The following is a 25541-nucleotide window of genomic DNA, read 5'->3' on the forward strand; positions in this document are numbered from 1 at the left end:
CACTAGGTCAGGATATTAAACCTCCTCCATGTATATGTCACTAGGTCAGGATATTAAACCTCCTCCATGTATATGTCACTAAGTCAGGATATAAAACCTCCAGATATCCACTAGTTCCAATATATCCATGATTTCGATATTTCCTTAAGTGAACGAGGGTAATAGTTTGTAGTGTGATTTCCTTTATGGTCCATTGAGGTATTTAAAACTGTATTATAATCTCCCACCATAATAATACAGTCTTGTATTGCTTGTAGGTTTGATAAAGTATTATATATATTTTCAAAGAAGTGTGGATTATCATTATTTGGACTGTAAAGATTTATGAGCCATATCTGTTTATGGTCCAATAACATATGTAAATAGTTAAGGTAAGGTTTTTGGGAGGGTAAATGGATCCTAGACCTGTGCATAGGAAGTGGGAGCAACATCTATCCAGAACATTCAATCAACCCTTTGTAGCCCATGTTGGTTCCCGATGGCGCTTTGATATCCATGTTGGCTCTCATGGGCTCCTAGTTGTCCATGTTGGCTCCAATGGATCGCTAGTCGTCATCTATTTGCAGTTGTCCCCAGTCGATCTCTGGGCCATCGTCGAGGTGCAAGATAAGGTAGGACATGAGCTGGAACATGTATTGGAATTGCACCAGGGCCAGGTACAAGTAGAAGTCGCTGACATCGATCTGGCATTGGTCACCTGAGAAGTTCATCTCACAATCACAGTGGAAGTTGTTGACAAGGTTGTGGCAGTAGCCTCCGTATTCACAGGGGCCCGACGCACACTCATCAAAGTCTACCTCACACCTGTTACACACGGGGGATTTAATGAAATATACTTATATATTAGTTATATATTTAACAATAATTGTATATTTTAATAATATTAATGACATTATTATATACGTATACATTGTGTTACGAAACCAACTAGCTAGCCGACTGAGTTTGGTACACTTTCTAAGTCTAGGAGTCCTAGGCCTAGCTAAATGGTCAGTAACCTGATTTAATGTGTTCATTTAAAATCAAATCCGATTTTATTAGTCACATGTGCTGAATACAATAGGTGTAGAGCTTACAGTGAAATGCTATTTTACGAGCCCCTAACCAACAGCGCAGTTTAAAAAAAATATGGATAAGAATAAGAGATAAAAGTAACAAGTAATTAAAGAGCAGCAGTAAAAAATAGCAATATATACAGGGGGTGTGCCGGTACAGAGTCAATGTGCGGGGGCACCGGTTAGTTGAGGTAGTATATGCATGTAGGTAGAGTTATTAAAGTGACTATGCATAGATGACAACATAGTGGCAGTGGTGTAGAGGAGGGGGGGGGGGGGGGGCAATGCAAATAGTCTGGGTAGCCATTTGACTAGATGCTCAGGAGTCTTATGGCTTGGGGCTAGAAGCTGTTTAGAAGCCTCTTGAACCTAGACTTGGCGCTCCGGTACCACTTGCCGTGTGAGAACAGTCTATGACTAGGGCCTTCCTCTGACACCACCAGGTATAGAGGTCCTGTATGGCAGGAAGCTTGGCCCCAGTGATGTACTGGGCCGTTCGCACTACCCTCTGTAGTGCCTTGCGGTCGGAGGCTGAGCAGTTGCCATACCAGGCAGTGATGTAACCAGTCAGGATGCTCTCGATGGTGCAGATGTAGGACCGATGCCAAATCTTTTCAGTCTCCTGAGGGGGAATAGGTTTTGCCATGCCTGCTTCACGACTGTCTTGGTGTGCTTGGACCATGTTAGTTTGTTGGTGATGTGGACACAAAGGAACTGGAATCTCTCAACCTGCTCCACTGCAGCCCCGTTGATGAGAATGGGGGCGTGCTTGGTCCTCTTTTTCCTGTAGTCCACAATCATCTCCTTTGACTTGATCAGGTTGAGGGAGAGGTTGTTGTCCTGGCACCACACGGCCAGGTCTCTGACGTCCTCCCTATAGGCTGTCTCGTTGTTGTCCATGTTGTGTCATCTGCAAATCTGGAGTCGTTGGAGTCGTGCATGGCCTTGCAGTCATGAGTGAACAGGGAGTACAGGAGGGGGCTGAGCACGCACCCCTGAGGGGTCCCTGTGTTGAGGATCAGCGTGGCGGGCGTTTTGTTACCTACCCTTACCACCTGGGGGCGGCCTGTCGGGAAGTCCAGGAACCAGTTCCAGAGGGAGGTGTTTAGTCCCAGGGTCTTTAGCTTATTGATGAGCTTTGAGGGCACTATGGTGTTGAACGCTGAGCTTTAGTCAATAAATAGCATTCTCACATAGGTGTTCCTTTTGTCCAGGTGGGAAAGGGCAATGTGGAGTGCAATAGAGATTGCATCATCTGTGGATCTGTTGGGGCGGTATGCAAATTGGAGTGGGTATAGGGTTTCTGGGATAATGGTGTTGATGTGAGCCATGACCAACCTTTCAAAGTACTTCATGGCTACAGACGTGAGTGCTACGGTTCAGTAGTCATTTAGGCAGGTTACCTTGGTGTTCTTGGGCACAGGCACTATGGTGGTCTGCTTAAAAACATGTTGGTATTACAGACTCGGACAGGGAGAGATTGAAAATGTCAGTGAATACTCTTGCTAGTTGGTCAGTGCATGCTCGCAGTACATGTCCTGGTAATCTGTCTGGCCCTGCGGCCTTGTGAATGTTGACCTGTCTAAAGGTGTTACTCACATCGGCTGCGGAGAGCGTGATCACACAGTCTTCCGGTACAGCTGGCGCTCTCATGCATGTTTCAGTGTTATTTGCCTCGAAGCGAGCATAGAAGTAGTTTAGCTCGTCTGGTAGGCTCGTGTCACTGGGCAGCTCTCGGCTGTGCTTCCCTTTGTAGTCTGTAATGGTTTGCAAGCCCTGCCACATCCAACGAGCATGAGAGCCGGTATAGTATGACTCGATCTTAGTCCTGTATTGACACTTTGCCTGTTTGATGGTTCGTCGGAGGGCATAGAGGGATTTCTTATAAGCTTCCGGGTTAGAGTCCCGCTCCTTGTAAGCGGTAGCTCTAGCCTTTAGCTCAGTGTGGATGCTGCCTGTAATCCATGGCTTCTGGTTGGGGTATGTACGTACGGTCACTGTGGGGACCACGTCATCGATGCACTTATTCATGAAGCCAATGACAGATGTGGTATACTCCTCAATGCCATTGGAGGAATCCCGGAACATATTCCAGTCTGTGCTAGCAAAACAGTCATGTAGCTTAGCATCTGCTTCATCTGACCACGTTTTTTTAAATATCTAGTCACTGGTGCTTCCTGCTTAAATTTTTGCTTGTAAGCAGGAATCAGGAGGATGGAATTATGGTCAGATATGCCAAATGGAGGGCGAGCTTTGTATGCGTCTCTGTGTGTGGAGTATAGGTTGTCCAGAGTTCTTTTCACTCTGGTTGCACATTTAACATGCTGATAAAAATTTGGTAAAACTGATTTAAGTTTCCCTGCATTAAAGTCCCCGGCTTCTAGGAGTGCCGCCTCTGGGTGAGTGTTTTCTTGTTTGCTTATGGCGGAATACAGCTCATTCAATGCTATCTTCGTGCCGACCTCTGACTGAGGTGGTATGTAAACAGCTATGAAGAACACAGATGAGATCTCTCTCGGTAGGTAGTGTGGTCTACAGCTTATCATGATATACTCAACCTCAGGTGAGCAATAGCTCGAGACTTCCTTAGATTTAGTGTACCAGCTGTTATTTACAAAAATACACAGTTAGCCGCCCCTTGTCTTACCAGACGCCGCTGTTCTATCCTGCCAGTACATCGTATAACCAGCCAGCTGAATGTTGATATTGTCGTCGTTCAGCCTCGACTCCATGAAGCATAAGATGTTACAGTTTTTAATGTCCCGTTTGTAGTTTAATCTTCTCTGTAACTCGTCGATTTTATTGTCCAAAGATTGCACGTTTACTAGCAGAATTGAGGGAAGTGGGGGTTTATTCGATCGCCTTCGAATTTTCAGCAGGCACCCCGCTTTCCGGCATCTCTTTCTCCACCTCCTCTTCACGCAGATCATGGGGGTTGGGGCCTGTTCCCGAGGGAGCCGTATATCCTCCGCCTCGGGCTCGTCAGAGTCGTGAAAGAAGAAAAAGGATTCTGCTAGTCCGTGGTGAGTAATCGCAGTCTTGATGTCTTGAAGTTATTTCTGGTCATAAGAGACGGTAGCGGCAACATTTTGTACAAAATGAGTAAAAAATAAGTTAAAAACGAACAAAAAAACACAATCGGTTGGTGGCACGTAAAACATCTGCCTTCTGCTCTGGCGCCATTTTCTTGTGTGTAGATTTATGAGAGACGTCGGAGTATGCGGTCCGTGTTGTATGCCTTTGCTTTCAGGAGACAGCAACCTTACCTAGGTCCTGGGCCTCCTCCATCCTGACTCCTGGGTCGGCCAGCCCAAGCGGGCTATTGAATTGTTAAATTCATGGTGATAAAATAAATACGTACAAAAAACGAGGCTGGACACAGCATCTGGCTGGACACAGCATCTGCAATCGGTTGCTGCTGCCACCTAGGGGTTATGTGTGGAAGTGGTAGTGTGCTGTCTCTCTATGCTAATACTTAACCACGCCCCCATATAATAACTGGTACAATTGGTACAATCATTTTTCTTCTTTATTCACGTGGTATACTGATTAGCAATTTCCAGTTGCTTTATGACTCTAAAACCTAATTAAAATTAACATATTTGATCATTAATATTCTATCTAAATCTTCAAGGGAGAGGGAGTTGACAGGTTATGTTTTTTGTTTACCATGGTGATATCAATATATTTTGTTTAAATCTATCAAAAGTAGAGAACTTTCCGGACCCTGAGTTGTCTTGATACACTATATGTAAACATGAAGTTAAGAAAGTTGACCCTGCTCATTCCTCAATAATTTAGGATTTTTAAAAATCTGATGGAGTTTACCAAACCTTGGGACACATCTTTAAGGAGTCACAGTTTTAAGATACATATTCTTTGAAGTCACAGAGGGTTATTCCAATAAACTACATGAGATCCATTTTCAGATCCAAGTCTCTAACATTTTGAGTTTCCGAGGTTGAAATTGGAATCCTTTGCTTAGGACAAGGACTGTCCAGATTTTCAAGAATGCCTGAATTACATAGTAATTACACTTAGGTTTCATTGAGATTCATTGACACAAGTGTTTACTACAGATTTACTATTGTTTATAGTCATGGCTTACCATTGCCCTATAAATCCGGGCAGACAGTCACAGGTGTAGTCTTGCTTAGAGCAGTTCCCCCCGTTGAAGCAGCTGTAGTTCCATCTGTCTCCAGGACACACGGATGTGGGCAGGTTGGGGTATCTAGAGTTCAGCGACACAAACATACAAGCATCAGTTACCTGACAGTTAGGAGTTTGATAGCTGGCGAAATGGCTCAAACAGAATTGCTAGTTGATTAAGTTGATGTGTCTAATCACCACAGATGTGAGCTAGTATTGGCTTGAGAGGATATCATTTAAAATGACTTGAAAGAACTTGAAATAACTTACGGTATCTTTTCAATGTACCATGGGACTTCTGGCACCTTTTCACTAAAAGAGAATGATTAATCAGGTATCAATTTGTGTTCATATCACCCTTGACATATGACATATGCAATAACTCATACACAATTGAGTTATAGTTTTGGATTGTTTTGTTAAGTTCTTGCAGATTTGTTTTGGGATTTTTTTCTATTTTCTTTAAGATAACTTAGGGTTAGGTTGGGTTAAGGTTGGGTTAGGTTGGGTTAGGTTGGGTTAAGGTTGGGTTAGGTTGGGTTAAGGTTGGGTTAGGTTGGGTTAAGATTGGGTTAGGTTGGGTTAAGGTTAGGTTAGGTTGGGTTAAGGTTGGGTTAAGGTTGGGTTAGGTTGGGTTAAGGTTTGATTTAAGGTTGGGTTAGGTTGGGTTAAGGTTGGGGGGGAATATGGGAAGCGTTTGAGACTTACTCGCAGAAGGGCCCGGTCATGTTCCTGGGGCAGTGGCAGGCGTAGTTCAGGAGGCCTCTGAGACAGGTGGCCCCCGGGCTGCACTTGTTGTTCTCACACGTATCCACATCCTTCTCACACCTGGTCCCCCCATACCCCGGCTCACACGCACATACATATCCCTCCCCCAACACGCTGCAGTTGCCATGGACACAGGGCTTGACGGCGCAGGTGTCCACGTCATTCTGGCATTGTGGCCCCATCCACTCAGGTGGGCACCTGCAGAGGGAGAGGTCAAATAGTTCCTCACACACCCCCTGGTTTAGACAGGGGTTCGGCGTGCACACACTAGCCCCCCGGCAGCCATATAGGGGGGTGGCGGCACTGGGGGTCCTCACAAACTGCCCCTCTTGGGGCCTGGGAAGGTTCAGGTCAGTATCTCCATAGTAGGGCAGCGGGAGCCCCCCGATCTGGACAGGACCCAGACATCCATCCAAATTCCCCCCAGCCTCTGGCCCCAGACCTCCCAGGAGGATGTCCACTCCCTCCCTGAGGAAGGCCAGGCTCCCAGAGGCGACCTCGGACACAACATGCTCCTCCTCTACTCCATCTCTTCCCCCATCCAGGATCATGATCCACCTGGAGGTCTGTAGATCCGGGGATTCCATGGAGAGCTCCACCATGTGCCACTGGCCGTCGCTGACCAGGCCCCGGCTCTGGGCAGTGAGCTTGTGGGAGGCCTCGCCACAACCAGCCTGTAGTTCCAGCAGGAGGTGAGAGTCCTGGAGGGAGATGGTGATGAACTCAGAGCCTTTCTTGGTGTGTAGGAGGGTGGCGTCCGTTTGTCTGGTTCGCACACTGAGGAGGACGCTGCTGAGGTGCTGCCTGATCTTCCCATTGCCTCTGTAGGACAGTATGCTGTCATTCCGGAGGGTCACGTTGGACACACCTGGAATGCAAAACAGAAGAGGCTTAAAACAACGAAATCTGTAACTGAAATATCCTCAGTGGCACAAGAAGCAACCAAAAATCAACGAGAGAGATGGGGCAAGTGCAATGTTCAAAATTTTGGGCTAAAACACCTTGAAGTAACTGAGTCATTAGCGGTTGCCCCCATCTATCCCATTGATTTGTGATTAGCCTTGGGTAAAGTTATTGAAACTAAATACAGAGAAGCAATTGCTACATGTCTATGTTTCCCTGGCCTCTCTTCAAGAACCCCCAGCCAGTTTCACGTATCTATTTAAGTACAGCGAACTTAATTCAACTAATTAAGCAGACCTGATTCAATTTATCAAGCAGACTGGATTCAGCTAATGAAGGGCTTGATGATTAGTGAACTACCGGTAATTGAATCAGGTGCACTGATACTGGATTAGCTCAAATACACTACATGACCAAAAGTATGTGGACACGTGCTCGTCGAACATCTCATTCCAAAATCCTGGGCATTAATATGGAGTTGATCCCCCTTTGCTGCTATTACAGCCTCCACTCTTCTGGGAAGGCTTTCCACTAGATGTTGGAACATTTCTGTGGGGACTTGCTTCCATTCAGCCACAAGAGCATTAGTGAGGTTGTGCACTGATGTTGGGCGATTAGGTCTGGCTCACAGTCGGTGTTCCAATTCATCCCAAAGGTGTTAGATGGGGTTGAGGTCAGGGCTCTGCGCAGGCCAGTCAAGCTCTTCCACACTGATCTCAACAAACCATTTCTGTATGGTCCTCGCTTTGTGCACGGGGGCATTTTTGGATGGGGCCACAGTGTCGCCTGACCCTTCCTGTCTCAGCCTCCAGTATTTATGCTGCAGTAGTTTATGTGTCGGGGGGCTAGGGTCAGTCTGTTATATCTGGAGTACTTCTTCTGTCTTATCCGGTGTCCTGTGTGAATTTAAATATGCTCTCTCTAATTCTCTCTTTCTCTCTTTCTTTCTCTCTCTCGGAGGACCTGAGCCCTAGGACCATGCCTCAGGACTACCTGGCATGATGACTCCTTGCTGTCCCCAGTCCACCTGGCCGTGCTGCTGCTTCAGTTTCAACTGTTCTGCCTGCGGCTATGGAACCCTGACCTGTTCACCGGACGTGCTACCTGTTCCAGACCTGCTGTTTTCAACTCTCTAGAGACAGCAGGAGCAGTAGAGATACTCTTAATGATCGGCTATGAAAAGCCAACTGACATTTACTCCTGAGGTGCTGACTTGTTGCACCCTCGACAACTACTGTGATTATTATTATTTGACCATGCTGGTCATTTAGGAACATTTGAACATCTTGTCCATGTTCTGTTATAATCTCCACCCGGCACAGCCAGAAGAGGACTGGCCACCCCTCATAGCCTGGTTCCTCTCTAGGTTTCTTCCTAGGTTTTGGCCTTTCTAGGGAATTTTTCCTAGCCACCGTGCTTCTACACCTGCATTGCTTGCTGTTTGGGGTTTTAGGCTGGGTTTCTGTACAGCACTTTGAGATATCAGCTGATGTAAGAAGGGCTATATAAATACATTTGATTTGATTTGATGATTTTCCTGCTAAAACAGGAAAGGGTCTTTCCCAAACTGTTGACACAAAGTCGGAAGCACAGAATCATTGTGTGCTGTAGCATTAAGATTTCCCTTCACTGGAGCTAAGGGGCCAAGCCCGAACCATGAAAAACAGCCACAGACCATTATTCCTCCACTAAACTTTACAGTTGGCACTATGCATTGGGGCAGGTGGCGTCATCCTGGCATCCGCCAAACCCAGATTCGTCCATCGGACTGCCAGATGGTGAAGTGTGATTCATCACTCCAGAGAACGAGAGTCCAATGTCGGTGAGCTTTACACCACTCCAGCCGACATTTAGGCTTGTGTGCGGCTGCTCGGCCAGGGAAACCCATTTCATGAAGCTCCCGACGAACAGTTATTGTGCTGACGTTGCTTCCAGAGGCAGTTTGGAACTCTGTAGTGAGTGTTGCAACCGAAGACAGACGATATTTCCTTCAACACTCGGCGGTCCCGTTTGTGTGGCCAAGCTTGTGTGGCCTACCACTTTGTGGCTGAGCTGTTGTTGCTGCTAGATGTTTCCACTTCACAATACCAGCACTTACAGTTGACCGGAGCAGCCCCAGCAGGGCAGAAATTTGACAAACTGACTTGTTGGAAAGGTGGCATCCTAGGATGGTGCCACTTTGAAAATCACTGAGCTCTTCAGAAAGGCCATTCTACTGCCAATGTTTGTTCATGGAGATTGTATGGCTGTGTGCTCGATTTTATACACCTGTCAGCAACGGGTGTGGCTGAAATAGCCGAATCCACTAATTTAAAGGGGTGTCCACATACCCTTGTAAATATAGTGTAACTGGACCTTGCAGGCGGTATTAAAGGAGAGGTTTGAGAAACATTGATATGAGTAATAGTGAAATTTGACTTTTGATTTGTGCAGAATGGATTACATTGCTTGGTTGATAATCTCTTCAGAAAGGGGTTCCCGAACTAGGAACTCACATTCAAAGCCCTGTGAGAGGGTCTGGCAGGCTGCGGTCGAGGGGCACGGAGACAGCTCGCACCACTTGACCACCTCACAGCGCCGCCCTGCAATATTGGGTGGGCAATTGCAGATAAAGTCGTCCCACATGGAGTAGCACACTCCGCCGTTCAGACATGGGATGTTCTGGAGGAGACAAATAATAACTCTGTCAAGCAGTTGACTTTGTCATGGTGGGGAAACTGTTATGTCATGGGGCAACTGTGTTGTCATGAGGCAACTGTTATGTCATGGGGCAACTGTGTTGTCATGGGGCAACTGTGTTGTCATGGGGAAGTTGTGCAGAGTCTTTTGGCGACTACAGTTGAAGTCGGAAGTTTACATACACCTTAGCCAAATACATTTAAACTCAGTTTTTCACAATTCCTGAAATGTACCCTAGTAAGATTTCCCTGTCTTAGGTCAGTTAAGATCACCACTTTATTTTAAGAATGTGAAATGTCAGAATAATAGTAGAGAGAATAATTTATTTCAGCTTTTATTTCTTTCATCACATTCCCAGTGGGTCAGAAGTTTACATACACTCAATTAGTATTTGGTAGCATTGCCTTTAAATTGTTTATCTTGGATCAAATGTTTCAGGTAGCCTTCCACAAGCTTCCCACAATAAATTGGGAGAATTTTGGCCCATTCCTCCTGACAGAGCTGGTGTAACTGAGTCAGGTTTGTAGGCCTCCTTGCTCGCACACACTTTTTCAGTTCTGCCCACAAATGTTCTATAGGATTGAGGTCAGGGCTTTGTGATGGCCACTCCAATATCTTGACTTTGTTGTCCTTAAGCCATTTTGCCACAACTTTGGAAGTATGCTTGGAGTCATTGTCCATTTGGAAGACCCATTTGCGACCAAGCTTTAACTTCCTGACTGATGTCTTGAGATGTTGCTTCAATATATCCACATATTTTCCTACCTCATGATGCCATCTATTTTGTGAAGTGCACCAGTCCCTCCTGCAGCAAAGCACCCCCACAACATGATGCTACCACCCCCGTGCTTCACGGTTGGGATGGTGTTCTTCAGCTTGCAAGCTTCCCCCTTTTCCCTCCAAACATAACGATGGTAATTTTTGTTTCACCAGACCACATTTCTCCAAAAAGTACGATATTCGTCCCCTTGTACAGTTGCAAAACGTAGTCTGGCTTTTTTTTAGGCGTTTTTGGAGCAGTGGCTACTTCCTTGCTGAGCGGCATTTCAGGTTATGTCGATATAGGACTAGTTTTAATGTCGATATAGATACTTTTGTACATGTTTTCTCCAGCATCTTCACAAGGTCCTTTGCTGTTGTTAGGAGACAGAATGCGTCTCCTTCCTGAGCGGTATGACGGCTGCGTGGACCCATGGTGTTTATACTTCCGTACTATTGTTTGTACAGATGAACGTGGTACCTTCAGGCATTTGGAAATTGCTCCCAAGGATGAATTAGACTTGTGGAGGTCTACAATTTTTTTTCTGAGGTCTTGGCTGATATCTTTTGATTTTCCCATGATGTCAAGCAAATAGGCACTGAGTTTGAAGGTAGGCCTTGAAATACATCCACAGGTACACCTCAAATTGACTCAAATTATGTCAATTAGTCTATCAGAAACTTCTAAAGCCATGACATCATTTCCTGGAATTTTCCAAGCTGTTTAAAGGCACAGTCAACTTAGTGTATGTAAACGTCTGACCCACTGGAATTGTGATAAGTGAAATAATCTGTCTGTAAACAATTGTTGCAAAAATGACTGGTGTCATGCACAAAGTAGATGTCCTAACCGACTTGCCAAATTTATCGTTTGTTAACAAGAAATTTGTGGAGTGGTTGAAAAACGATTTTTAATGACTCCAACCTAAGTGTATGTAAACTTCCGACTTCAACTGTATGTTGTCAAAGAGAATATACATGCAGAGCTCCAGAAACTGCTTCTCAAATAGAACCCCCCCATCACACTTGTAGGCAATGTCATGGCGAAGTTAGCTAGCTTAGATCATGCACAGAAATGAGAGAAAATGAACAACTAAGTAAAGGGTAAGGACCAAGCAGGCAATGAGACAATTGAGCAGGGTGCAAACACTGTAGTAGGGTTTTTATTTTCCCAAACTTTAAGTTGTTAACAATGTAAGAGAATTCAAGCCATAAGTTGCATAAAATATTATAAGGTCTGTAAATTAATAAAAGTAAACTTTTCTAAAGCCTCAACATAAAGTATAACAGAGGTCTACATAGCAGAGGAGGAGCAAGTCAAATCAAGGGTTAACTAAAGCATGGCACTCCGAAGGGAATGGCCAGTTCCAAATATACAAGGCAGGCAGGCTGTAAAGATACTCATATATGTGCATAGTACATTTTAGCATAATATTTAGAGTTAGGGAAATCCATTTCCCCTACATGCTGGACAGAGGTGGTATCACCCAACACCCCTCCAGATTAAGGGTAATAGAATGTGCCAAGAACACCTAGCCACCAGAAAAGAGCTGCACAAAACCCAAATGGTAAAACGTCATTATTTGAACAAGGCTAAATGTTTGTTGCAAATGAATGTTAAAGTGCACAGGATAGGGACATTTAGCAATGCGGTTAGATGTGTCCGTCACTCTAAGGAAGTTATCTTTCACTCTTTCATTGACTTCCCAAACCCCAAATCCCAGTATGGTCTGTTTGGTCTGCTTTGCTGGCATCCCAGGAAGTATTGGCTAATATGAACTTTGGGTTTATAAACTCAGTGGTGTTGTCATGAGGAAACTGTGGTGTTGTCATGAGGAAACTGTGATGAGTCATGGGACAACTGTGGTGTTGTCATGAGGAAACTGTGTTGTTGTCATGAGGCAACTGTGGTGAGTCATGGGGCAACTGTGGTGAGTCATGGGGCAACTGGCATTGTCATGGGGCAACTGTGGTGAGTCATGGGGCAACTGGCATTGTCATGGGGCAACTGTGGTGAGTCATGGGGCAACTGGCATTGTCATGGGGCAACTGTGGTTTTGTCATGGGGCAACTGTGGTGAGTCATGGGGCAACTGTGGTGAGTCATGGGGCAACTGGCATTGTCATGGGGCAACTGTGGTTTTGTCATGGGGCAACTGTGGTGGTGTCATGGGGCAACTGTGGTGGTGTCATGGGGCAACTGTGGTGAGTCATGGGGCAACTGGCATTGTCATGGGGCAACTGTGGTGAGTCATGGGGCAACTGGCATTGTCATGGGGCAACTGTGGTTTTGTCATGGGGCAACTGTGGTGGTGTCATGGGGCAACTGTTGTTTGTCTTTGGGCAACTGTGGTTTGTCATGGGGCAACTGGCATTGTCATGGGGCAACTGTGGTGGTGTCATGGGGCAACTGTGGTGAGTCATGGGGCAACTGGCATTGTCATGGGGCAACTGTGGTTTTGTCATGGGGCAACTGTGGTGAGTCATGGGGCAACTGTGGTGAGTCATGGGGCAACTGTGGTGGTGTCATGGGGCAACTGTGGTTTTGTCATGGGGCAACTGTGGTGGTGTCATGGGGCAACTGTGGTTTGTCAGTATAGTATGTAGTATATAGTATAGTGTATGTCCAGCTACTCACACTGCAGACGTTGTCACTCGTACATCCCTGTGTGACGTTGACCAGCTCCTCTACGCCGTGTGAGGCCACCGGAGTTCCTATGGGAAAGAACTGCAGCCGTTTATTGTTGATTCTCAGGTCCTGGACACAGCCTTTCAGGTAACCCCCGAAGGAGGCCGAGGCTCTCTGGTCAGACAGGCCCCCAACGTAGACCAGGTCCCCTGGCTGAGCCACCACGGGCCGGATGGGAATGGTTCCATGGCTCTGGGCCGACTGGAACAGGGTCACAGAGTCGCCCTCCAGCTGCACCGTCACCAAGTGAAAGTGGCCGTCACTGACCACTTTGCTTCCCGCCAGGCTCTCAAAATTGTTCACCTGAACTTTGACCCGGCCGTCATCCAGCCACAGGCGGAGGTATTGGCTGGTGCTGTTAGCCAGGACCAGGAGAAGGCCGCTGGGGCGCCGGGTGCGCACAAACATGGATATGGTGATGGTGCCAGAACCCAGGGGATCGTTCAAGGAGAAGACGGCATAGCTTGCTACGTTCTCGTTCCCGAACTTGGCGGTGATGTACTCTGCGTTAATACAGAGAGAGAGAGTTTTAGAAAAAATAAATAAAGTCGCAAACTATGTCCTCCCAATTACTTAATGCATAGATGAAGAACTAACAGAGAGAGATAGTGTCAAAACACAAAGACAATAGCATGGTTTCCACTACACTCTTAGAAAAATGGGTTCCAAAACGGTTCTTCAGCTGTCCCATTAGGAGAACACTTTTTGGATCCAGATAGAACCCTTTTAGGCTCCACATGGAACCCTTTTGGATACCATGTAGAACTCTCTCTGGAAAGGGTCCTACGTGGAACCCAAAAAGGTCCTACATGGAACCCAAAATGGTTCTACCTGGAACAAAAAAAGTTAATCAAAGGGTTTTCCTATGTGGAACCCTTTTCCGGTTCTGGAACGCAAGTTTTTCTGAGAGTGTACCAATCTCCAGTCGGGCCACTGTGTGTTAGTGCCTTCTCTTTTTCCAAAACGATGCTATTGTTTGTTTACTAGTCTGGGTACCAGGATTGGTGTAAATTCCATTTAAACTCAGTCAAGTCATGAAGTGAATTGAAATTCTATTCCTGACATGAAAAGTTTTCAAATCATGAATTTAATTAAACTCATAAAATTTAAATGGAATTGCCCCCAATTTTGACTTGGTACCAGACTGAGATGTTTATTTCACTCATTCAAGCAGCAGGGACGGAATATTGTCAGGTGTGAGCTGGGGCAATCCGGCCCCTGAGGACTAGAGTTGCCCATCCCTGATTCAAGGTGAAGCGGACCAGTATTCAGAACTCGGACCAGTTATTTCCACCTATCACGTTAAAGCGTTGTGGCGGGAGTCCTTGGGAACCCCTGTTTTCTGGAAAGTCAATGCCCATCCCAGTCGGCTCCTTAAACGTTTCCTTAATCCTAAGGCCAGGTGTTATTTTATTTGCTCTTCTCTGCCTCTGTGTGTTTGAGGTTGTGTGTGTATGTGTGTGTGTTTGAGGTTCGTGTGTGCCTGTGTGTGTGTGTGTGTGTGTACCTGTGTGTGTGCATACATGTGTGTGTGTGTGTGTGTGTGTGTGTGTGTGTGTGTGTGTGTGTGTGTGTGTACTGTATATGCTATTTTTACTAGTTCTCTAAGCTCCTTTGCAGTCTACCACAGGCTACTTTATGCACCTGTTCGGTGCCACATTACAAATCCAGCCATCCTGTAAATCAGGCAAAAATGACCCGTACCTTCTCGGGTTGACCATTTCCATTGTTCTTGGCTACATTATCCAAGCTTTAGGAGAAGCACATAACCATTGCTCTAATAGAATATGTGCTGTTATTGCATTGAAATTACATTCTGAAGCTGTGGCTCTCATATTGTACAGTGTTTCTGCTTTACTATGGTTTTACTGCTACATCTTCAGTGTTTTCAGACAACACTCTCCAGGCCTTACCCTCAGCACAGTCAGTAGTCCCCTTGTACGGTCTGTAGCACTCGCACACATAGCTCCTCCATCCCTGGGTTATGCAATGCCCCCGGTTCTGACACGGGTTGTCGTCACACTTGTCCTTGTCGCTGCACCCCGCTGTGACGTTGATCTGAGCTGGCGAGTTGGCGGGGGCAGGCACCACCAGCCGTGACTCCACAAACACATCCCGAAAGCAGCCCAGGAAGTGGGCAGGCGGGGCAAGTAGGACAGGCGGGTCAGCAGCCTCAGGCGTCCTCTTTCTTGCTACCACACCGGAGCCCCAGCCCAGTCCCACACCTCCTAGGAAGAGGCTGTGACGGACTGAGCCGGACTCGGAGAGGCCGGAGCCTTGCTCCAGTAGGGGGGTCTCGGTGGTTGGGAACTCCTTGGTGCAGCCCACCTCATCACAGGAGGACTGAAGCAATCTGACCCCGCTTCCCTCCGCCTCACTGCCCAGCCAGGCCTCCACTGTGTGCCACTGGCCATCCGACACGCTCGGCGATAACTCCAGAACCACTGCCCTTCTTGACTCTTGACCTCTTAGCATGCTGAGGCGTAAGTGGCTGTCGACCAGCTCGATGGTGAGCAGCAGGTCTTCGATCCGGCGCTGGAGGATGGTGCCGACGGGCCGGTCCGTCCTGAAGCTTAGGGTGACGTTCAGAGGTACTTCAGGGTCCGATAGCTGGGTCTCTACGTACATGTAGCCGCTGGTCTCGAAGGAGAAGATGGTGGACGTCTGGCACTTGGAGCCGGTGAAGCCCGCACGGCAGGTGCAGGTGTAGGTGTGGCGGTCGTTCAGGAAGAGGGGAGAGCAGATGCTGCCATTCTTGCAGTGGTTGCCGTCGCAGCCCAGGAGGGTGACTGTGCAGTTCTCGCCTCCGTACAGTTGGCCATCTTGGCTCTGTTGAGAGCAGAGGCACCTGTAGCCTCCATGATGGCTCTCGCAGACGCCACCATTCTGACACGGTAGCAGTTCACATGTGTTAGTGTCCTCATCACAGATGGCACCTGTGTAGATATGTAAATAATCAGATATCTTTGCTTCCTGCATTAAAATCAGTTGGCAATTCTTTCTTTTTTATCTATGTGGAATTAATATGTTATTGATATGAATCCGTGTTTCTTTTTCCTGCATGAGAATTTGGCCATACCAAGAGATTGAAAACATTCATTCAAAAGTTTGGCACATGTCATGCCATTGATTACTAGTTTGTTTTTTAAAATCTTTATTTTCCATTCGAATATATCCACATTTACCTAGTTAATTACACATCTATATCTAGGGAAGTATAACACTAATTTTGCAGATTGGTTGATATGTTCACTTGTACTACTTTTCCTATATCAACCAATAAAATAATAACTTTAATTATAGAAATAGATATTTGTAGTTTATTTTGTGACGTTTAGTTTGAACACTATAGAAAGCAAGTCATAAAGAACATAAAATGGTTGATGAAAATATTAGCGTGATAAAACAATTTGATATTCTCTTTGTAACACTTTTCTGTTCTGTACACTGTATAGCCTCACAGGACACCTCACAGAGAACAACAACAACAACAAACACACTACGAACAAGAGAGCTAAATTACCTGTATAGAGTAACCACGAAATCCAAACATACACGTTGACTCTCAACATGGTCCTTGGCCAGTCCTCCTAATCAGTAGAAATCGGAATATCGGTAAATGACTCCATTGCATTTCACAGAAGTGGTTTGGAAGCCATTACAACAAATATCAGCTTCTTGTGTTTCCCCCATGCATGAATGACTGCCCAGTCCAGTCTAAAGCCGGGATCACTACGAGCTAGATAGCCTATTTGGGATTAAGCTAATGTACTTAAAATGTCTTACAAATGGAGTGCTAGCCAAGGAGGAGTTCACAGGACTAATTTGAGCAACAGCAAACATCTCCATTAGTCTAGTAACACGAAGGCTTACATAAGAGACTGGAACCTACCTCACCGATTATGAGTTTTTAAAATTAACTTTAATTGAATTCACAGGAACCCAGTTGAGACCAGTGTCTCATGGTGACCTGAAGACCCCCAAAAAATCCATTAATACAACAAAACAAAAAAATCCTAACTATAAGACAGCCTATAGTAGGAGGAGTACTGATGGGTGGGGTTATATCCTTCCTGTTTGGCCCTGTCCGGGGGTATCATCGGATGGGGCCACAGTGTCTCCTGACCCCTCCTGTCTCAGCCTCCAGTATTTATGCTGCAGTAGTTTATGTGTCGGGGGGCTAGGGTCAGTTTGTTATATCTGGAGTACTTCTCCTGTCTTATCCGGTGTCCTGTGTGAATTTAAGTATGCTCTCTCTAATTCTCTCTTTCTTTCTCTCTCTCGGAGGACCTGAGCCCTAGGACCATGCCTCAGGACTACCTGGCCTGATGACTCCTTGCTGTCCCCAGTCCACCTGGCCGTGCTGCTGCTCCAGTTTCAACTGTTCTGCCTGCGGCTATGGAACCCTGACCTGTTCACCGGACGTGCTACCTGTCCCAGACCTGCTGTTTTCAACTCTCTAGAGACCGCAGGAGCGGTAGAGATGCTCTTAATGATCGGCTATGAAAAGCCAACTGACATTTACTCCTGAGGTGTTGACTCGCTGCACCTTCGACAACTACTGTGATTATTATTATTTGACCATGCTGGTCATTTAGGAACATTTGAACATCTTGGCCATGTTCTGTTATAATCTCCACCCGGCACAGCCAGAAGAGGACTGGCCACCCCTCATAGCCTAGTTCCTCTCTAGGTTTCTTCCTAGGTTTTGGCCTTTCTAGGGAGTTTTTCCTAGCCACCGTGCTTCTACACCTGCATTGCTTGCTGTTTGGGGTTTTAGGTTGGGTTTCTGTACAGCACTTTGAGATATCAGCTGATGTAAGGGCTATATAAATACATTTGATTTGATTTGATTTGATATAGCTTATAATTCAAATCAAATCAAATTTGTCACATACACATGTTTAGCAGATGTTATTGCGGGTGTAGCGAAATGTTTTAGTACTTTGATAGTACACTGGTTTCAAAGATGTAGTGAACTGATGTCATGGACACACAAACACACACACACGTTGGAAGTTAAGGTACCATTCAGTAAAAGCCTTTACAGTATTCTGTTAGCATATTGGTTAAGGTAAAAACACAGCCACCTAATACATACTTGCCTACATCGGGGTATTTTGACTCTGTGGGGACTTGTTCATTGGTCTCTCTCTCTCCCTGTCTCTCTCTCTCTCTCTCTCCTCTCGCTCTCTCTCTTTCTCTGTCACTCTCTCCCTTTCTCTCTCTCTCTCTCCCTGTCTCTCTCTCCTCTCGCTCTCTCTCTTTCTCTGTCACTCTCTCCCTTTCGCTCTCTCTCTCTCCTCTTAATTCAATTCAATTCAATTCAAGGGGCTTTATTGGCATGGGACACATATGTTAACATTGCCAAAGCAAGTGAGGTAGATAATATACAAAAGTGAAATAAACAATAAAAATTGCCCTCGGTTGCAACACTCACTACCAAGTTTCAAACTGCCTCTGGAAGCAACGTCAGCACAAGAACTATTCGTCAGGGGCTTCATGAAATGGTTTTCCATGGCTGAGCAGCCGCACACAAGCCTAAGATCACAATGCCAAGTGTTGGCTGGGGTGGTGTAAAGCTCGCCCGCAATTGGACTCTGGAGTAGTGGAAATGCGTTCTCTGGAGTGAAGAATCATGCCTCACCATCTGGCAGTCCGATGGAAGAATATGGGTTTTGCTGACGCCAGGAAAACGCTGCCTGCCCCAATGCATAGTGCCAACTGTAAAGTTTGGTGGAGGAAGAATAATGGTCTGGGGCTGTTTTTCATGGTTTGGTCTACACCCCTTAGTTCCAGTGAAGGGGAATCTTAATGCTACAGCACACAATGACATTCTAGACGATTCTGTGCTTCCAATTTTGTGGCAACAGTTTGGGGAAGGCCCTTTCCTATTTCAACATGACAATGCCCCTGTGCACAAAGCGAGGTCCATACAGAAATGGTTTGTCGAGATTGGAGTGGAAGAACTTGACTGGCCTGCACAAAGCCCTGACCTCAACCCCATTGAAAACCTTTGGGATGAATTGGAACGCCGACTGCGAGGCAGGCCTAATCACCCAACATCAGTGCCCGACCTCAGTAATGCTGTTGTGGCTGAATGGAAGCAAGTCCCCGCAGCAATGTTCCAACATCTAGTAGAAAGCCTTCTCAGAAAAGTAGAGGCTGTTATAGCAGCAAAGGGTGTCCAACTCCATATTAATGCCCATGATTTTCAAATGAGATGTTCGATGAGCACGTCTCCACATACTTTTGGTCATGTAGTGTATGTTACAAATTCCAATTCATACAATCTGTTACGAATTGCAAATCGTAAATTATGTTACGAATTTGCTAAATGTACAATATGTTATGAATGTGCAAAACTTCTGATATGTTATGAATTCCAAGTTGTTGCTGGTAACGTTAGCTAGGTGGTTTGGTGACTAACATTAACGTTAGCTAGGTGGTTTGGTGACTAACATTAACGTTAGCTAGGTGGTTTGGTGACTAACATTAACGTTAGCTAGGTGGTTTGGTGACTAACATGAACGTTAGCTAGCTGGATAATGTTAGTTAGGCCAGGGGTTAGGGTTAAGGTTAGGAGTGAGGTTAAATGGTTAATTAAGGTTAAGATTAGGGAAAGGGTTGGCTAATTGTGGCTGGGACAGCGAATTGTTCCGGGTTTGTGGCTGTCTAGATCCCTGCTGTTAGTTGTTTTCAATTTTCCCCCGTGACCTGCCCTGTCTGGACCTGCGAGGAGTAACAGCCTAACATACGTTGCTAGCTACCATGACAAAGACCAAAGCCCGCGGGAGTACCGTTGAGGGCAGTGGTGTCTCTCTATCACAGGTGAAGGATATTTTAAACTAACAAAAAGATAAGCAGTTGTTACAACAAGAAAATAGATTCAAGTGTTTTGTCCAAATACTCGTGGATTCTACTAATAAAAGAATGGACGACCTGACCAGAGAGGTTCAGGACCTGAAGAACAGTTAGCAGTTCTCCCAGGGTCAGCAAGATGACAGCCATCTATAAGTCAGTGAGAGAGGACATCAGTTCTGTGTGTGAATCCATGATAACAATGACAGATACATCTCGAGGGACAATCAAGGCGAAACAACATGGTTGTGGACAGAATTGTAGAATCTCCACATGAGACCTGGATGGAGTCGGAGGACAAAGTGAGGGAAATTATCTCTGAGAAATTGAAGATGGTCCACAGGAAGATTGAGGTGGAGCGCGCCCACAGGATTGGAAAACCCACCATCGGCCCAGGTGATAGGCCCAGGCCAATAGTGGTCAAGTTCCTGAGGTTCAAGGACAAGGTAGATGTTCTGGAAAGAGCCAAGAACTTGAGAGGAATGTATGTCTTCCTCAATGAGGACAATCCTGAAGCTGTGCGCCAGAAGAGGAAAGAACTGATCCCAGCCATGAAAGCTGCCAGAGTGCATGGTGACATTGCGTACATCCGTGACATTTCGTACATCCGCTACGACCGACTCATTGTCCACCCTCCCTCCCAGAAGCCTGGAAGAGATGAGAGAGCCAAGCCTATGGGTTCGTAGCCTCAACCCCGCAGCACACACACACACCAATTAATTAATGGACTGCTGAATGTATATGTATGTATATTTTTTCTCTTGCTTTGTCTGCTCTTTTCAATATTATGTCTATCTCTGATAAGCTACCCAGGAAAGAGCTGAAAATAGCCCATATTAATATATGTAGCCTAGGAAATAAGGTTCATGAAATCAATAACTTGCTAACGTCAGATAAAATTCATATATTAGCCATTTCTGAGACTCACTTAGATAATTAATTTGATGATACATCAGTAGCAATACAAGGATATAACATCTATAGAAGAGACAGAAATTCTTATGGGGGAGGTGTTGCTGTATATATTCAGAGCCATAACCCTGTAATGCTTAGAGAAGATCTTATGTCAAGTGTTATTGAAGTGTTGTGGTTGCAGGTTCACTTGGCACATCTAATGCCTTTTCTTTTGGGGTGTTGCTATAGTGCTAACAGTCAGTATCTAAATAATATGTGTGAAATACTTGATAGTGTATGTGATGTTAACAGAGAGGTCTAATTTCTTGGGGACCTGAATATTAACTGGTTTTCATCAAGCTGTCCGCTCAAAAGGAAGCCTCTTACTGTAACCAGTGCCTGTAATCTGGTTCAGGATATTAATCAACCTACCAGGGTGTTTACAAACACTACAGGAACAAGATCATCTACATGTATCGATCACATTTTTACTAATGCTGTAGAACTTTGTTCTAAAGCTACAGTTGAAGTCGGAAGTTTACATACACTTAGGTTGGTGTCATTAAAATTCGTTGTTCAACCACTCCACAAATTTCTTGTTAACAAACTATAGTTTTGGCAAGTCGGTTAGGACAGCTACTTTGTACATGACACAAGTAATTTTTCCAACAATTGTTTACAGACAGATTATTTAACTTATCATTCACTGTATCACAATTCCAGTGGGTCAGAAGTTTACATACACTAAGTTGACTGTGTCTTTAAACAGCTTGGAAAATTCCAGAAAATGATGTCATGGCTTTCGAAGCTTCTGATAGGCTAACTGACATAATTTGAGTCAATTGGAGGTGTACCTGTGGATGTATTTCAAGGCCTACCTTCAAACTCAGTGCCTCTTTGCTTGACATCATGGGAAAATCAAAAGAAATCAGCCAAGACCTCAGTCTGGTTCATCCTTGGGAGCAATTTCCAAACGCCTGAAGGTACCACGTTCATCTGTACAAACAATAGTATGCAAGTATAAACAGCATGGGACCACGCAGCTGTCATACCGCTCAGAAAGGAGTCGCGTTCTGTCTCCTAGAGATGAACGTACTTTGGTGCGAAAAGTGCAAATCAATCCCAGAACAACAGCAAAGGACCTTGTGAAGATGCTGGAGGAAACAGGTACAAAAGTATCTATATCCACAGTAAAACGAGTCCTATATCGACACAACCTGAAAGGCCACTCAGCTAGGAAGAAGTCACTGCTCCAAAACCACCATAAAAAAGACAGACTACGGTTTGCAACTGCACATGGGAACAAAGATCGTACTTTTTGGAGAAATGTCCTCTGGTCTGATGAAACAAAAATAGAGCTGTTTGGCCATAATGACCATTGTTATGTTTGGAGGAAAAAGGGGGACGCTTGCAAGCCGAAGAACACCATCCCAAACGTGAAGCACTGGGGTGGCAGCATCATGTTGTGGGGGTGCTTTGCTGCAGGAGGGACTGGTGCACTTCATAAAATAAATGGCATCACAATTATGCGGATATATTGAAGCAACATCTCAAGACATCAGTCAGGAAGTTAAAGCTTGGTCGCAAATGGGTCTTCCAAATGGACAATGACCCCAAGCATACTTCCAAAGTTGTGGCAAAATGGCGTAAGGACAACAAAGTCAAGGTATTGGAGTAGCCATCACAAAGCCCTGACCTCAATCCTATAGAACCTTTGTGGGCAGAACTGAAAAAGCATGTGCGAGCAAGGAGGCCTACAAACCTGACTCAGTTACACCAGCTCTGTCAGGAGGAATGGGCCAAAATTCACCCAACTTATTGTGGGAAGCTTGTGGAAGGCTAACCGAAACGTTTGACCCAAGTTAAACAATTTAAAGGCAATGCTACCAAATACTAATTGAGTGTATGTAAAATTCTGACCCACTGGGAATGTGATGAAAGAAATAAAAGCTGAAATAAATAATTCTCTAATATTATTCTGACATTTCACATTCTTAAAATAAAGTGGTGATCCTAACTGACCTAAGACAGGGAATTCTTACTAGGATTAAATGTCAGGAATTGTGAAAAACTGAGTTTAAATGTATTTGGCTAAGGTGTATATAAACTTCCGACTTCAACTGTATATCCATACCCATTGGATGCAGTGATCACAATATAGTGGCTATATCCAGGAAAGCCAAAGTTCCAACAGCTGGACCTAAAATAGTGGATAAGAGATCATACAAAAGATTTTCCTGTGACTCTTATGTGGATGATGTTAAAAATATTTGTTGGTCTGATGTGATTAATGAGGAGCATCCAGACGCAGCACTTGATTAATTTATGAAATTGCTTCTTCCAATTATTAATAAACATGCACCTGTTAAGAAACTGACTGTTGGAACTGTTAAGGCTCCATGGATTGATGAGGAATTGAAAAACGGTATGGTTGAAAGAGATGTGGCAAAAGGAGTGGCTAATAAGTCTGACTGGCTTACTTACTGCAGATTTAGAAATTATGTGACTAAACTCAACAAAAAGGAGAATAAACTTTATTATGAAGCCAAGATCAATCACATAAAGAATGATGGAAAAAAACTTTGGAGTACTTATTAAATTATGGGCAGAAAGACAAATTCAACTCCATCTTTCATCAAATCAGGTGGCTTATTCATCACAAAACCATATGATGTTGGCAATTATTTTAATGATTATTTAATTGGCAAAGTGGGCAAACTTAGGCAGGAAATGCCCACAACAAACAGTGAGCAATTATATTAATGCATAAAAAACAAATAATGAAAGAAAAGCAGTGCAAGTTTGAATTTTTTAAGTTAGTGTGGGAGAGGTGGAAACATAATTGTTAACGATCAATAATGACAAACCTCCTGGCATTGACAACTTAGATGGAAAGCTACTGAGGATGGTAGCTCACTCTATAGCCACTCCTATCTGTCATATTTTTAATCTGAGCCTAGAGGAAAGTCTTTGTGATCAGGCCTGGAGGGAAGCCAAAGTAATTCCGCTACCCAGGAGTGGTAAAGCGGCCTTTACTGGTTCTAACAGCAGACCTATAAGCTTGCTGCCAGCTCTTAGCAAACTGTTGGAAAAAATTGTGTTTGACCAAATACAATGCTATTTCTCTGTAAACAAATTAACAACAGACTTTCAGCATGCTTATAGAGAAGGGCACTCAACATGACACAAATGACTGATGATTGGTTGAAATAAATTGATAATAAGAAGATTGTGGGAGCTGTACTGTTAGATTTCAGTGCAGCTTTTGATATTACTGACCATAAACTGTTGTTGAAAAAACTTAAGTGCTATGTCTTTTCAACCTATGCCATATCGTGGATTCAGAGCTATCTATCTAATATAACTCAAAGGGTTTTCTTTAATGGAAGTGTCTCTAATGTCAAACATGTAAAGTGTGGTGTACCGCAGGGCACCTCTCTAGGCCCTCTATTCTTTTCTATTTTTACCAGTGACTGGCATTCCAGCTACAATAGTCATTTACAACATTAACAATGTCTACTCTGTATTTCTGATCATTTTGATGTGATTTTAATAGACAGAAAATGTGCTTTTCTTTCAAAAACAAGGACATTTCTATGTGACCCCAAACTTTTGAACAGTAGTGTATGTGTTTGGGAAAAAAAGAAAGGAGATGGTTAAAAAAGACCTTGAATGTTGTTTTTTCTGTTTATGGGCTTACTTGTTGATTAGCCATACACAGAGCAGTTATTACATTTAAGATGAAACTGTAGTGTTTAACAATATAGTTACAGGTACTGGTCATCTCTGTATACACGTCGCAAGACCCACTGGTTGATGCTTATTTATAAAACCCTTTTAGGCCTCATTCCCCCCTATATGAGATATCTACTGCAGCCCTTATCCTCCACATACACCACCCGTTCTGCCAGTCACATTCTGTTAAAGGTCCCCAAAGCACACACATCCCTGTGTCGCTCGTCTTTTCAGTTCGCTGCAGCTTGCGACTGGAACGAGCGGCAACAAACGCTCAAACTGGACAGTTTTGTCTCTTCATTCAAAGACTCAATCATGAACATTCTTACTGACAGTTGTGGCTGCTTTGCGTGATGTATTGTTGACTCTACTTTCTTGCCCTTTGTGCTGTTGTCTGTGCCCAATAATGTTTGTACCATGGTTTTTGCTGCTACCATGTTGTGCTGCTACCATGTTGTGTTGTTACCATGTTGTTGTTATGTTGTGTTGTCATGTGTTGCTGCCATGCTATGTTGTTGTCTTAGGTCTCTCTTTATGTAGTGTTGTGTTGTCTTTCTTGTCGGTCGTGGTGTGTTTTGCCCCCCCAAAAATGTTTTTCTTATCCCAGCCCCTTCCCGGCAGGAGGACTTTTGCATTTTGGTAGGCCGTCATTGTAAATAAGAATTTGTTCTTAACTGACTTGCTTTAGTTAAATAAAGGTTCAATAAAAAATGAATAATAAAAATTGTTTTGAGAAGATCAGAAGGTACTTTATGGGTTATTCTAACACGACAGGTTCACTTGTGATTTTAAATGATCAACTTTATCGCTACATTATGCAATAACAGTAGACAGGGTTTGAATGTAAACATACATTGATAAATATTTGGGGAATGTGATGTGATGAATGGTTTAATTCATACTGTCTCCTTGGGCGCATGCGCTAGTTAGAGCACGACAGCAGTTGGGAACATGGCTATTTAGCGTACAATCGCATGTTGTTTGTTACTTGGCATTTATGGTATTAAATGTGGCAACACATTGAAAATAACCTACGGATTAATTATCTTA

The 25541-nt window shown here is 44.5% G+C and overlaps 1 protein-coding gene across 1 annotated transcript; it reads right to left on the reverse strand.

Annotated features, from left to right (window-relative positions):
* Positions 1-545: 545 nt before the first annotated feature.
* On the reverse strand, positions 546-15980 carry LOC120019908 (protein crumbs homolog 1-like). Its single transcript, XM_038963318.1, has 6 exons — positions 14915-15980; positions 12951-13504; positions 9371-9536; positions 5913-6840; positions 5164-5286; positions 546-804 (listed from the first exon to the last, which is right to left on the reverse strand). Exons 1-6 carry the CDS (start codon positions 15978-15980, stop codon positions 546-548), a joined length of 3096 nt encoding a protein of 1031 aa, XP_038819246.1.
* Positions 15981-25541: the final 9561 nt, after the last annotated feature.

The sequence above is a fragment of the Salvelinus namaycush genome, chromosome 25, assembly GCF_016432855.1.
Source record: "Salvelinus namaycush isolate Seneca chromosome 25, SaNama_1.0, whole genome shotgun sequence".
Lineage (NCBI taxonomy): Eukaryota > Metazoa > Chordata > Actinopteri > Salmoniformes > Salmonidae > Salvelinus > Salvelinus namaycush.